This window comes from Ranitomeya variabilis, chromosome 7, assembly GCF_051348905.1.
Source record: "Ranitomeya variabilis isolate aRanVar5 chromosome 7, aRanVar5.hap1, whole genome shotgun sequence".
Classification (NCBI taxonomy): Eukaryota; Metazoa; Chordata; class Amphibia; order Anura; family Dendrobatidae; genus Ranitomeya; species Ranitomeya variabilis.
Window position 1 is genome coordinate 91111701 of NC_135238.1, and position 15100 is coordinate 91126800.

A 15100-nucleotide genomic window follows, 5' to 3' on the forward strand; every position below is an offset into this window, starting at 1 on the left:
AATTTTAGAAGAGAGATCAGCTATTTCTTCTATGCGGATCCTCTTGAGGCGGGCACCGTGGGAGATAAGGACCCCCCTCAAAACACTCTTCAGGGCCTCCCATTTTATCGCAGGAGACGTGGGGTCCGATGCATGGTCCGCCACAAAACCCTCTATAGATCGTTTCACCTCTGAGGCACACAGCGGATCTCGCAATAAGTTCTCATTTAGGCGCCAAGAGAATCCAGGCCTCACTGAGGTGTCCAATTTTATTGAGAAATAAATAGGTGCATGGTCGGACCTCAACATCGACCCCACCTCTGCTCCCACCCCCGAATCCAGCAGGGAATGGGATATAAAAAAATAATCAATTCTACTGTAGATGGAATGTGCCTGTGAGTAGAAGCTGTAGTCTCTTGTATCTGGATGGAGAACCCTCCACACATCAACCAGGTGTAGATCACTCATCTGCTTTCTTACCTTTTTGATAGTAGACAGGGGATAAGAGGACTTACCCGATGACACGTCAACTGAGGGGTTCATTGGAAGATTGAGGTCACCTCCCAAGACAATCGGCGAATCACCTGCAAAATTCTCCAGGAGCTTTCTGCATGAGTAGCCGAATTTCTGCTGGTCCTGGTTAGGAAAATAGACATTCGCTAAAGTAAGCTCACGAGATCCCCAAATCAGTTTTAAAAAAATAAATCTCCCCTCTGGTTCAATCATCGAGCCACGGACCTCCGGGAGGAAGGACCTGTGAAAGCCAATGGATACTCCCTTGGATTTACCATGGGGTTCGTACTATGAAACCATTTTGGATAGTAAGGGGATGTACAGACAGGAGTCACCCCTGTCTTAAAGTGAGTCTCCTGGAGTAATAAAATTGAGACACGTTGCTTATGGCTGGAGTATAAGATCTGTTTTCCCTTTTCTGGAACGTTGAGCCCCTTAACATTATATGAACAAAATTTGATCTCAGCCATAGTCAAGGTGCTTTTTAAGGAATTGGTAATATGGGTGCGGAAACCGGGTCCCCTGGGCACTCATAAGTGAATCCAGAGTTGGGGATAGGCTGGGGAATTGAGAATTGGACAACAAAGAAGGGGGGGAAGAAATAGAGACAAACAAATAGAGAACGAGAAAACAAAATTCAATATGAGGTGTATGCACACCTACAGGAAGAGGTCGTGGCGTGGTGGTGTGTCCCATATCCACCAAGCATGCCTATTTGAGTGAGGAAAAGCCGATGGTCAGAACCGGACTCCACCCGCCACCCCCACGGCCCCGACACCCCAAAAACAGGTAATAAACAGTTTTAGGTCAACAAAACTAAAAAGAAAGAGGGCCTAGCGCCCAACATCTAGATCCTCTTAATCCAAGTTTTAAGTTCTAACTACTTATAGTTAATTGTTTGGAGGAAAGTTAGACCTCTTACATCATCATAAGTAAGAAACCGGAGCATCTACAGAGATGACAACCAACCGTACATATAAGCACGGGCAAACCAAGTACACATCGGATCAAAAGTCTGGGTATCCTGTTGGAACATAAATATGTCGGACGAAAAACTTCAAACAAGATGAGGAACAGAGGTGCCCCCTCAGGTTTGATAAGGAGCTGAGACATTCTTTTTAGATTGCTTGGAGTGAGGAGATTTCAACCATCTGGGCGGGATATCCAGAAGCTGAAGGGGCCTTGGCCAGTCAGGAAGCTCAGTCAGCGGTAGTTCGAAAGTTCCCAGGAAGGTGGCCAAGTCTCCCAGATTGCAAAAGATTGCTGATTTCCCGCCTTTAAAAGCAATCAGTTGAAATGGGAATCCCCATTTGTATAGAATGTCTTTTTCTTTAAGGAGGGATAAAATTGGACGCAGAGCTCTTCTTAGTTGTAGGGTCCGCCTAGACAAATCTGATTATTTTAAGATCTGTGCTCCACAGAAGGTAATGGAGCCTTTCCGTCTAGCAGCAAACATGATGGTTTCTTTGATTTTATAATAATGTATTCTGCATATGACGTCTCTTGGTCTTGAGTCTGATTGCGGTTTGGGTCCGAGGGATCTATGGATCCGGTCAAATTCTATGGAACTTGCACCTTTGTCGTTTAAGACCTCAAGGAACAGTTTTTGGACTGTACTGTCTAGATCAGTTGGGCTAATAGACTCAGGGAGGCCCGGATTCTGATGTTATTGCGTCTGTTGCAGTTCCCTAAGTCCTCTAACCCTGTAGCCATTTGCTCTAGTCTCATAGTATGGTTTACTAGAACCTCTCTGTGTGTTTGAAGTTCCTGTAAGATGATTTCCTGAGATTTCTCAACATCTTCCACTCTTGAGGTAAATTCTGATTTTAGGACCTGCAGTTCCTTCTTATAAGAATTTTCAATTCTGCAAGCGAATGTCTCTAAATCATTCTTGGTGGGAAGAGTTCTAATAAATTTACTGAGGTCCTGGATAGTCAGATCATCTGGGAATTCAGGCTTATCATCCCCCTGATATGTAGCTCTATCAGGAGAGCTGTGAGAGGCTAGGGAGTCCTGTGAGGAGGAACAATCCCCAGGGATCTTGGAAGAGGACTGGGATCTGGTGTTCCTCTGCTGATTTTTTTGTGGTAATGAAGCGATCCATGTCTTCTGAGTGAGCTAAAGGATCTAGAGACTGTCCAACACGTTTTTTGGTTCTGCCCATAGATATCAGCGGGTTATGGCTGGTCACATCTGGCCATGAGGGGGGCACACGGAGCCAGGGCAGCTACATCACGCAGCCTGAGCCCCCATCAGCATACTCCCCTCCTCTAGTATGCCCTCCTCCCTATATGAGGAGATGGCCTAGGGACCTTCAATTGTCCAGCAGATTGCGCACTGCAGCGCTGTCCTAAAGGGGTGAGCTGGATCTCAGGCTGTGTTTTTGTCTCCCTGCAAGATGGCGACTATTGGCGCCAAAAGAGAGATCAGGGAGAGGGAGAGCGTGTATGGCGCCTCCAGGGAACTGCAGGCGCCGTAACTGGACGCCCCACTTCGGGTACTGAACCGGCAGGTGAGTGACCACTGAGGGGTTGAAGCGGAGTCTCCCCGTTGGTGACCGGAGCCACAGTCCGCCTGCCCCCTAGTGCAGTGCTCCGGGGTTAAGATGGCCACCGCGTCTTCTGGTGGCTACTGTCCACCCACTCTAGCGGCTCCCCACTCACCGGATCTTCTCGGGGCAGCGCCGCGATCCCGGGCGTGCTCCCTCGCGCCGGCACTCTCCCCGCTGCTCCTCTGCCACCGGAGCAGTGTGCCTCCACCTCCGGGCTCCAGCCGACGGGCAGTGATGGCGGCTTGCAGTGGAAGCGTTCCGGCTCTCGTCGGTACCGGGCACCGGCAGGTGTGTCAGCCCGGATGTGTGTGGGATATTGTGGGCCTTTTGGTCCGGGGTCCGCTGGGTGAAAAGGTAGATTTCCACCCTATATTCTGAAAGGGACCGAGGAGCTCGTCCAAGGCACGTCTGCTCGGCTCCTGGTGCAGGCCACGCCCCCCGTAAATTCATTTTTTACAAGGATCTAACAGTATATTTTACTGCAAAATCCACCTTAAAAATTGTTTAAAATATTCTGAATATGTTTCCTATTGGTTTTACTGGGAAATGTTCAAAATAATGTGAAAATCATAGTACTGTGTGCGCTCTGGGAGCTTTTCCCATTCAAATCATGCAGAAACTTGCTCACAGAGTACGTGACTGTTTGTGATGTGGATTTAGGAGCACAATCTATTTCTAAATCCTCATAAAAACTTTGAATATACCATGAAATTGGTGGTCCTGATTGGTGGAGTCCTCTAAGTAGAATCTGCACACATCAGACATTTATGGTATATAATTTCAATGTGCCATAAATGTCACAGAAGGTATTACCACTTTAATTTTTAGTGCGGCCCCTGATTGGTTCAGTATGACAATGTGGCCCTTGGACCAAAGTAAGTTGTGCTCGCCTCTCCTAGAGGAATATATTGGGTACATGATCCAAATGCATTTGTTTACAAAGACTTGCATACAATTACCACTCTTTTTTTTAATTAAGGATTATATGGCTATTCTGACATGGATTTTGAAAGTAATTCCACCTGGCTCATTAGATCTAAGAGAACCATTTAAAAATGTATGCAGTTTGTATTGTGAAACCGTGTGACTGATCTTCAGCAAAGCGGTCTATAACTGACATCTGTTCCTGTACATTCTGTAAGCCTGAAACAAGAAAAACTGTCGGTCATGGGAGGGATGCACTCCAACAACTTTCTACATAATACAAAATTGTGCTTTTAGTGGGTGGTTACAGACACGTTTTGTTACACATCAGTAGCTATCCATGCAATTTCAAAGCTGCATGCAATTTTTATGAAAAAAACTAAACATAGAGTTAAAAATTAAATGTGTTTACAGTGAATTTATCTCCCGATTTATTTAACATAGCATTTTTATATGCAGATATGAAGAAAAAGCAGCTACAGACTTGCAAAGGTACAAGATGCAGACTGCAAAAGCTACAGGGGAAGCCATGCATAAGAACGGAAAGCGACTGAAACAGATGCTGGCCAAAAGCCCTGCTCAAAAAGTTAAACTGAAAACTCCGATGTCAAATCAGCAAATTTTAGATAAGTTGTTTTATTCTCAAATTGAGAAGAAAAATGTGGTGCCTGCTATCAAAACAGTCAAAATATCTTTTAGTGTGTATAACTTAAAGCAAAACCTTTTCAAGCTTGGAAGAAAAGAAATGCTTGAATTTGAGGAAATTACCTTGATTACTAAACTTAATCTGCCTGGTGCTTGGATTGTGGCATCAAATAAGGATATCGCTTTACTGAACCCATACAGAGTGGAAGAAGCCTTGCTGTATAAACGACTTGCAGAAAACCATAAAATTTCCGTGGAAAAGTTGGAGTTGCCGATTATATTAAATGAAAGGTAGAATGCCTAATCAGTGCTTTTATTATTGTATAGGTCTAAGACTGAGCTTTTGAAACTTATAATATCTGTTACATTTTCTTTTTTTCAGCCCTCTCACAGTTAAAAATTGTGTAGATTCATATAACCTTAACCCCTTAACGACCGCTGATACGCCTTTTAACGGCGGCAGTTAAGGGTACTTTTAAGTACCCAGTGGCAGTTAAGTGCCACTTTTTAATGGCACTGAGAAATAAGGCCATAACTCCCCCCAGCATCGGAAAATCTCCGGAGTCTCGGCTACCGGAGATATGATTCGGGTCGGTTTTCACCAGTTTCGTAATCACTGTTAGTCACGGAATAACGACAGTTGCAAAAAAAAAGTCATATTTCGCATCATTTCTCTCTCCTCTGATATGATCTAGCATACCAGAGGAGAGAGAAATGGGGTCCCTCGAGCCCCCCACCGGTACCTCCGGTGTCCATTGACCCTCAGGCTCTGTCTACTGGCCCTCAGCGTCTTCTTCCGGGAACAAAATGGCGGGCGCAGTGTACCCGCTGAGATCTGCCAGCCGACACCCGGCAACAATAGATTTTTCCTAGTTGTTCAGTTTGATCACTGTGATTAGACACTATCACAGTGATCAAAATAAAAAAAATAGTAAATCAAACCCCCCTTTATCACCTCCTTAGGTAAAAATAGTAAACTAAAAAAATGTATTTATTTCCGTTAGGGTTGGGGCTTGGGTTAGGTTTGGGGTTGGGTCTTGAGTTAGGGTTAGGGTTGTGTTTGGGTTACGGTTGTGTTGGGGTTACGGTTGTGATGTTGGGGTTAGGATTGTGTTGAGGTTATGACGGTTGGAGTGTTAGGGTTAGGGTGGTGTTGGAGTTGGGGCTAGGGTTGTGGTTAGGGTAAGGGTTGAGATTAGGGATAGGGTCAGTATTAAGGTCAGGGGTAAGGCTGTGTTAGGGTTGAAGTTAGAATTGGAGGGTTTTCATTGTTAAGGTACATCAGAAGTCCCCAAACGCGACATGGCACCCACCATTGATTCCAGCCAATTTTGGGTTCAAAAAGTCAAATGGTGCTCCCTCCCTTCTGAGCCCTGCCATGCGCCTAAACAGTCGCTTTCCCCAACATACGGGATATTGGTGTACTCAGGAGAAATTGCACAACAAATTTTGTGGTTCATTTTCTCTTGTTAAGCTTTTGAAAATAAAAACATTTGGGGCTAAAGTAAATTTTTTGTGAAAAAAGTAACCTGTTCATTTTTTCCTTCCACATTGCTTTAGTTCTCGTGAAGCACCTGAAGGGTTAATAAACTTCTTGAATGGGGTTTTGCGCACCTTGAGGGGTGCAGTTTTTAGAATGGTGTCACTTTTGGTTATTTTCTGTTATATTGACCCCCCAAACTCACTTCAAATGTGAGGTGGTCCCTAAAAAAATGGTTTTGTAAATTTTGTTGGAAAAATTAGAAATCGCTGGTCAACTTTTAACCCTTATAATGTCCTAACAAAACAAAATTATGTTTCCAAAATTGTGCTGATTTAAAGTAGACATGTGGGAAATGTTATTTATTAACTATTTTGTGCAATATGACTCTCTGATTTAAGGGTACAAAAAGTAAAAGTTTGAAAGTTGCCACATTTTTGCCAAATTTCTGTTTTTTTTCATATATAAGCGCAAGTCATATCAAAGAAATTTTACTACTAACATGAAGTACAATTTGTCACGGAAAAAGAGTCTCTGAATCAGTGGGATCCATTGAAGCATTCCAGGGCTATAACTGTTATGACCCCAATGGCAGAGGGTCTCAGAAATAATTACTAAGTCTGCAAACACAAAAAACCAGCTCATAGGGCAGTGGTAACTGAGCTGACCATATATCTAATCCTAGCACCACAAATAGCAGCAGCCGGGGAACGTGCCTACGTTGGTTCTAGACGTCTCGCGCCAGCCGGAGAACTAACTAACCCTAGAAGGGAAAAGAAAGACCTTTCTTGCCTCCAGAGAAAAGACCCCAAAAGTTGGATACAAGCCCCCAACAAATAATAACGGTGAGGTAAGAGGAAAAGACAAACGTAAGAATGAGCTAGGTATTTAGCAAAGAGAGGCCCACTGACTAATAGCAGAATATAGTAAGATGACTTATATGGTCAGCAAAAACCCTATCAAAATATCCACGCTGGATATTCAAGAACCCCCGAACCGTCTAACGGCCTGGGGGGAGAACACCAGCCCCCTAGAGCTTCCAGCAAAGTCAGGAATCAAAATTAGTACAAGCTGGACCAAAAATAAGAGCAAAGCAAATAACCAAAAAACAAAGAAGCAGGACTTAGCTTAATTTTGCACGAACCAGCAGACAGGAGCAAACAGAAAGGATCTGATTACAACGATGCCAGGCACTGGACTAAGGATCCAGGAAGTTTATATAGCAACACCCCTGGACTAACGACCCAGGTGGGTGCCAAACTGAGGAAAGACAATCCCAGAGTCATATCACTAGTAACCACAAGAGGGGGCCAAAAAGTCTAATTCACAACATATAACCTCATGAAGTGACAGTGGTCAAAATTGTAAAAATTGGCTTGGACAATAACGACAAAATTGTCTCTGTCACTAAGGGGTTAAACTTTGCTGTTTGCCTCTAACTAAACCACTTCCCGTCAACTCACTTTCTTCTCATATACAAATGGAATCTTTTTGTGACTTCAACTTACAAAAAAATTTGTATGGCAGAATGATGTAAAAAATATACATCCAGTAACATCAAAAACAAGCCTTCATAGGGCTAAGTCAACAGAAAAATGTAAAAGTTACAGATCTCTGAAATTTTTATTTTTAGAAAAATTGCAATTCTATGTCTGGCCATTGCTTTAGTAATTAAAGAACAATTAAAAAAATAAGTTACTTTAAAAAGGGCATCCCCAAATTGGAGATAGGTACTTTTTATACTCTTGAATCTGTCTCCCACTGTCAGTTATAATTACTTCTTTATCTGGTCCACACCTCTGCTGTGCTCCTGCTGTTTTAGTGCTTATTGCTATTTCAGATCTCGACCCATTTACTCACTATTTCAATCATGATTTTGTCCCTTATCTGTACCTCCTAATTCTGATTTGGTTACCTGACTTTTCTACCAGTCTGCTCCATCAGCCAGCAGCTACTTTGTGGACTCAACTCAAGGCCCCTGTTTGAGTCCACATTTCTCTGCAGGAGTTAAATTGTGAAGCTCAGGGGTTCCATGGAACTTTGACAGTAGCTAGTCTATCCATTGAAACCCTACTGAGATCTGCCAGACGCCCACGTACATGACCACTTCATGGTTTAACTTGGCAAAATTTATGGATCACTCCTAAACAATGGTTAGTCAAATAGAGGGCCGATTCCAGTTGCTTTAGGACCTTGCCGTGCGAACTCACCATTATGAAACCACTCAACCCATGCCACTGCAGCACCGCCCACTATTTCAAAACTGAAGGAGAATTTACTTGACCATTTTTTGGTGGCCAATTTTTTTTTTAATCTTTATTGAAAGTTGTCCACTGTATTTCAGACTACTGATAATGAACCGGAACACTCTACTGACTTTGCACCTCCACCTAGGGCTCATAGTGTATATCAGTAAGAGTGTTGTTGCTTACTGATGCATTACATTTTGAGTCCATTTCATTTTTTCATACCTTGAAAACCTGTCAGCAGTTCTAGTCTTGAGCATGCCTTGGTTGGGTACACAATGTTATTGACTGACATCATGGCAAAATTGTATTCTGGATTCCATAGTGTCATAATGTTCTTATCTTTAAATTTGTCTAAAGTCTTACCCAGAGGTTTTCCTGAAATATTTGGAAATTTTCTTGATGTTTTCTGTGTCTGAATCATAAAAATTAACCTCTCACAGGATTTTATTATATTATTAGTATGTTACCAATCTCCTGCCTCCCCAAGGATATATGATATAATCTTTATATCCAAAACATCAAGCTGTAAAAGAATATATAGCAGATGGTCTGTAAAAAAAGATGTACCAGACCTACCATGTCACCTATTGGGGCAGTTTTCTTCTTTGTTGGTTAAAAAAGATGGTGGTCTAAGACCATTGACTACCGGTAGCAAAATTACTATAAAGAATCAGTATCCTCTGCCACTCATTCCTGATCTCTAAAACCAGCTATTGGAAGTCCGTTAGTTCACCAGATTTGATCTCAGGGGAGTAATTCACCTGATCCATACCAGGGACAAGTGGAACATAGCATTTAATACACCTGACGGTCACTATAAGTAACTTGGGATATCCTTCGGGACTAAGCAATGCTCCAGCTGTTTTTCCAAGTTTTGGCATATTTTTGGCGTTAATGGCGTATTCTGAGATAAAAAGGGGCTTTATGTTGTTGTCAATCTATATGTCATCTTGGTTTAGTTGCCCAATTATGATTCAACATCTAACACGTATGTACTGTACTCCAAAGTCTCAGACCTAATTCTTTATTTGCTAAAGCTGAAAAAATTATTTTTTTCTGGTTCCAGAAATAAACTTCCTGAGGTATATTTTCTAAGCCATGTCTATTTTATGGCTTCAACCTGAAGCTACATTCCTGTACATAGGTTAAATAGTGAAAGCCAATGCTCCCTTTGGAGCTGGGTACATATTATTTTATTAAAATAAATCTATCACCAGGATTTTGCTACCCCATCTGAGTGAAGTATAAGAAACTTTAATTTTGTCATTTACTGTGATGCTTGTTGTAGTTTTGATAAAATCACTAAAGCAAGCCACCCAGTAAGTAACACATCAGTGTCTCTTGTTCAACAAAAGATTACAATATAGTAAAGCATTACCTGGCTTGTCAGGAAAGGGGCATGGATAAAAACAGCCTGTCATTTGCTCTCCCAAATTTTGGCCAAATGGATAGGTGGAAAATACATTGTACCTATAGATGACCACCTTAGAATATTTTACTTAAACAATACCATCAGACGAAACTGTTTATGGAATGTTCAGAGGCTGCACTCCGATAACTCAAAATATTAGGCTTAAGGCTTGTATTCTCGAGTTGTCTTTTGAGCAGCTCAGAACAGTAGTCCTTGAGGGACAGTTATGGTCAGAAGGTCCATCCTGCTACAACATATCAATGTTAGTGTTTCGTGTTTTGTCTACACTGTTATAACTATATTTACATATACAGTCATGGCCAAAAGTGTTGGCACTCTTGGAATTGTTTCAGAAAATAAAGTATTTCTCCCAGAAAATTATTGCAATCGCACATATTTTGTTATACACATGTTTATTTCTTTTGTGCGTATTGGAACAAAGCAAAGAGACTGAAAAAAGGCAAATTGAACATAATTTCACACAAAACCCCAAAGATGAGCCAGACAAAATTGTTGGCACCCTCAACTTAATATTTAGTTGCACACCCTTTGTAATTAATAAATGAAAACAATCACTTCTTATAACTATCAACAAGCTTTTTACACCTCTCAACTGGGATTTTCAACTGCTCTTCTTTTACAAACTGCTCCAGGTCTCTCTTATTTGAATGGAGCCTTCTCTCAACAGTAATTTTAAGATCTTTCACAGGTATTCAATGGGATTTAAATCCGGACTAACTTCTGGCCACTTCAGAACTCTTATTTCCATCCATTTCTGGGTTCTTCTTGAAGTATGTTTGGGGTCATTGTTGTTCTGTCCATTCTAATAGGACAGTGTGGTTCATATTATCCATTAAAAAGTTTTAGTACCATAGTTTTGGTTTTGCTGTGTTATAGCACCACCCAGTGGTGGTTAAATTTATAACCTGTGTTTTTTTAGTAATAATTAGAGTGTTGCATTGTGGGTTGCACCAAGGCATTTTGGGATGAGGAACCTCCATTTTCTCTCTGTGTAATTCCCTGGACACACGTGTTAATCTGCTGTGTTGGAACTACCTCACTTGCTTGCCATCCTGGTTAAGTTTATCCGGTAAGATCATTATCCCTGTTCTTGCAATGTAGTGTTGTACAGAATGTGATTAACTGTATAGCAGCCAGTACACAGGAAATGTGATTACCAGGGACTTACTGTATGTAGTTATACCAGTTGCACCATACTGTATGTTTTCCCTGTTAGTTGCAGTCGTGTTATTATTTGCCCAATACTTACCCATATAATTTGTATTCTTATAGTTTTACCGCGCTCATGTTTACCAATAAACAAGTTAGACTACAGAGAACAATCTGCTTATTTGGGAGACAGAAGTGGTTTATGCCGTATGTGGGATCACACACCGTATCAACGTGTATGAAGACAGAACAGTAAAACGGATGCTAGATGCCAGCGATAGCAGTAAAACGGAAGCTAGACTCCAGCGATAGCAATAAAATCGAGGCTAGACGCCAGCGATAGCGAATACAAATTAAGGAGCCGCTTGTACCCTCACCGCACTGCCTGCAGATACCGCAGCGGCCACCATACAGTCACAAGTACCGAGAGTGCAGCCCACCAAGCACGACATGTCTCAGCCCACGCTGAAGTCATTCCTACCCGCTCTGAGACGTCCTACAGCCTGCAAACAGACACAAAATGTCTGCAAGCCGAGCATCTTCACTCGGGACGAGGTCTCAAACAAGCCGCTCTAGCAAGTCTTCATCGAAAAGGTCTGTCGCCCTCGCCCGTGCAGAAGCTGAGGCGGCGAAAGTAAGATCCTCCTTCGCTGCACAAGAGATGCAGTTAAAGTTAAGACAAGCAGACCAAGAAGCAGAAAGCGCTCGCCTGCAAGCAGAAAGAGCCCGCCTGCAAGCAGATAGAGAAGCAGAAAGAGCCTGCCAAGAAGCAGAAAGAGCCCGCCTGCAAGCAGAGCAAGAAGCAGAAAGAGCCCGCCAAGAAGCAGAACAAGAAACAAAAAGAGGGGCGTGGCGATGTAAAGGAGCTGAGCAGACGCACCAGGCTGGAGCTCCCATAATCCTGAAAAAATACTAAGATTTATACTTACCCCGGAGTGATCTGGTGAATACCGCTGGACTCCTCTGGGTGCCTGGGGGTCCCGGGCTTCTGAGAGGGCGCGAGGTGCGGCTTCGGACGGGTGAGATCCCCGAGACGCGCGGACGGAGGACAGAGACAGCAGGAGGCGGCGGCCATTTTCCTTACAACGCGCATTGGAGGCAGAAGTTGCGAAGCGAGTCCCGAGGCTCAGGAGGGAGCTGGCGGAAGCTTGCCACAGCTTACAAAGGTACGGGGGGGGGACCGTGCGGTGTGAGTCCTGGAAGACGGACCCCGTACTCCCCCTCGTTACTACCACACTATAATCACATAGCGCCGACTGGCTCCGGTGCCGCCCACACCATTAAGACTTTTCCCCTGCACTGCTACCCAGACGGGGGTTATAAATCCACCGCGACCTGCTGACAGCCGGCCCTATTGCTTGTGCTCGGCAGCTGCTGGGTGACAGAGCCTACAAATATTATAGAAACTGTGCCCTATCTGTGGTGGGAACTGCTTCTGGGATTCTCCCCTCTCTGTACCCATGGTGGTGAGACCTGTAACATACTGCTGTTTCGGCAAGGTGACACAAGACGGACCTTGCTGGCTGTGTGCACATTGTGACTTATTGGCTTATTAACCAGGCGGTGGCCATATCCTGCTACAGTGCTATTTTAATTCATAATACTCATTATGAGCCGCTCTAAAACCTCGGGCACAGCTGAAAAGCTTAAAAAGTTTGCACGACGTTCGGATCCTCCTGATAATATATGTCCAAAAAAAAATATTCCTTCGCCTATGAGCAGACTTGAAAACCAATCAAAGAACTATGCCTCTGATGGTGAAGAGGACGGGGATCAGGAGGACTTGACCCTGAAGCAGGCATCTGAGCAATTGATGCAAGCTATATCTCTGACCAGGACATCACTATCTGGGAAGATAGAGGAGGTGCACTCTGAGGTGGGGCGCCTTCGACAAGACATGCAATCCATGGGGGGTCGTATTACAGAGGTTGAATCACGTGTGTCTCGCTTGGAAGATAATTATGGGCCTATGGAGACTAAATTGACAAAGGTAGCTGGCTCTATAAATGCATGGAAACAGAAGGCGGATGATCTCGAAAACAGACTGCGACGGAATAATATCCGCATCATTGGCCTGCCGGAGCGGTCGGAGGGCCAACACCCCGAAAAATTCCTGGAGGGTTGGCTCAAGGATACTTTGGGAGATGAGTTCTCCACCACCTTTACAGTGGAAAGAGCCCACAGAATACCGACCAGGCCTCCCCCTCCCGGCGCTCCGCCGAGACCCTTTCTGGCACGTCTTCTTAATTGCAGGGACAGAGACACCGCCCTTCGCATGGCTAGACAAAAAAGTCCTATCAAGTATAACAATGCCACTATCTCTGTGTTCCCAGACTTCTCCATGGAATTGCAAAAACAACGGTCTCAGTTTATGGAGATCAAAAAACGGCTCAGAGAGAAAAACATCTTCTATTCAATGCTCTACCCTGCCACGCTCAGGGTGGTGTACCAGGGCTCTTCTTCCTTTTTCACAACTCCGGCTGAGGCTGAGGAGTGGATGCGGTCGTGTGTGGGGGTGGGCGGGGGAGGAGAAAAATCCTAAGAGGACCGCTGCCTTCGACTATCAAGAATTCGGAACTCTCTCACCAGATTTTCCTTGTTGATGAGGGGAGCTCCTTTGCCAGTGTCCTGGGAAACAACTTTACCGAACTCTGCGTTCAGAGATGGTATTCCCCTTTTTGGATTGGGATATGTGGAGCACGAATTTTTGCTCCCTTATGAAGCTCTTCTTGCTTTTCATTGTTTTGGTTTTGTTTATTGTTATTTATATAGAAATTGCTGCCATGTTTTTCTCCACCACCGGCGTGACAGAAGTTCGGCGTGACACTGTATGTTCTAGGCTGACGAGATATGGCGTCTGATATAACATGCATGACTTGGAATGTGAGAGGCCTTGGATCGCCTCGTAAGAGAGTCAAAGTATTTTCTCAGATACGACGTTATCACCCCCATATAGTAGCTTTGGTTGAAACACACCTGACTAGAGACTCAGCTCGCTGTGTGCAGAAACCGTGGATACAGTGGTCTGTGCATGCATTCCATACCAGCTACTCTAGAGGAGTATCTTTGTTAATTCATAAAGATATTAGATGGGAGGTCAGAGAGGTCCGGAGAGATCCGGAGGGTCGTTTTGTGTTTGTGCATGCGATTGTGAATTCGGAGGATTATGTTATAATGTGTATATATAACCCTCCCCCTGCTAATATGTCGGTTGTCAAGAAAGCGGTTAGCTTTTCCTTAAATTATCCAGATGCGCATGTTATATGTATGGGAGATTTTAATTTGTTAATGGATGAATGTATGGACAGACTTCGACTCGATGGAGAGATCACAGATGTGGGTCCTTCACCGTCTCGATTGTCAATATTCATGGAAGGTACTGGTTGGTTAGATCTCTGGAGAACACACCACCCCGACGTAAAAGAGTTTACTTGTCACTCATCCGTCAGACGCACTTTATCTCGCTTAGATTATATATTTGGCTCCAGTAACTTGGCGGTACGGGTGGGAGAGGTGAGTCATGGGAGTAGAGGCATTTCCGACCATAGTCCAGTGATCCTTAAACTTAAGTTGGGTCGGGTGAAGAACATTATAACTTGCAAAATAAATCCATTCTGGCTGAAGTTAATAGGCCCAGAGGACCGGACTGTTGACCAACTGGACTGTTTCATTGCATCCCATCCTATGCCACAAAATATTAATATTCTTTGGGATGCCCTTAAAGCATACCTGAGGGGTTGTTTGTCCTCTACCATCTCGTATATTAAGCGTCTGACCTCAAAGGAAGATGATGACATGGAAAAGCGACTGAGGGACTCGGAGGCGGCCTATATAGCTAACCAGACAAGTGAGAACAGGATGGAGTGGTTACACGTGTACAGACTACATAATCAATATACTGACACTAAATCTAAGCGCAAACTATTTTTTACTAAGCAGGCATACTTTGAACTGGGAAACCAGTCCAGTAGACTCTTAGCATATATGGTACGTCAGCATAATACGTCCAACACTATACTTAAAATCTGGAAGTCAGACGACTCTGTAGTAACCTCAACAGACGACATACTCCAATGCTTTTGTGATTTTTATAAAGAACTATATAGCTCCAAAGGAGATCTTGATACTTTAAAATGCCTAAACTATTTATCAGACTTAGTGTTCCCTACGCTGAATGC

At 43.6% G+C, this 15100-nt stretch overlaps 1 protein-coding gene across 4 annotated transcripts in view; it reads left to right on the plus strand.

The window, feature by feature from the left end:
• Positions 1-15100, plus strand: part of PMS1 (PMS1 homolog 1, mismatch repair system component) — a 440797-nt gene that overhangs the window by 334712 nt on the left and 90985 nt on the right. For 2 of the 4 annotated variants that reach the window (XM_077275414.1, XM_077275413.1), the window contains one exon: positions 4427-4903. The exons of the other annotated variants lie outside the window; for them this stretch is intronic. In XM_077275414.1, the coding sequence (XP_077131529.1) occupies positions 4427-4903 (477 nt within the window). The remainder of the gene's footprint in view (positions 1-4426; positions 4904-15100) is intronic. 4 annotated transcript variants of the gene reach the window in all.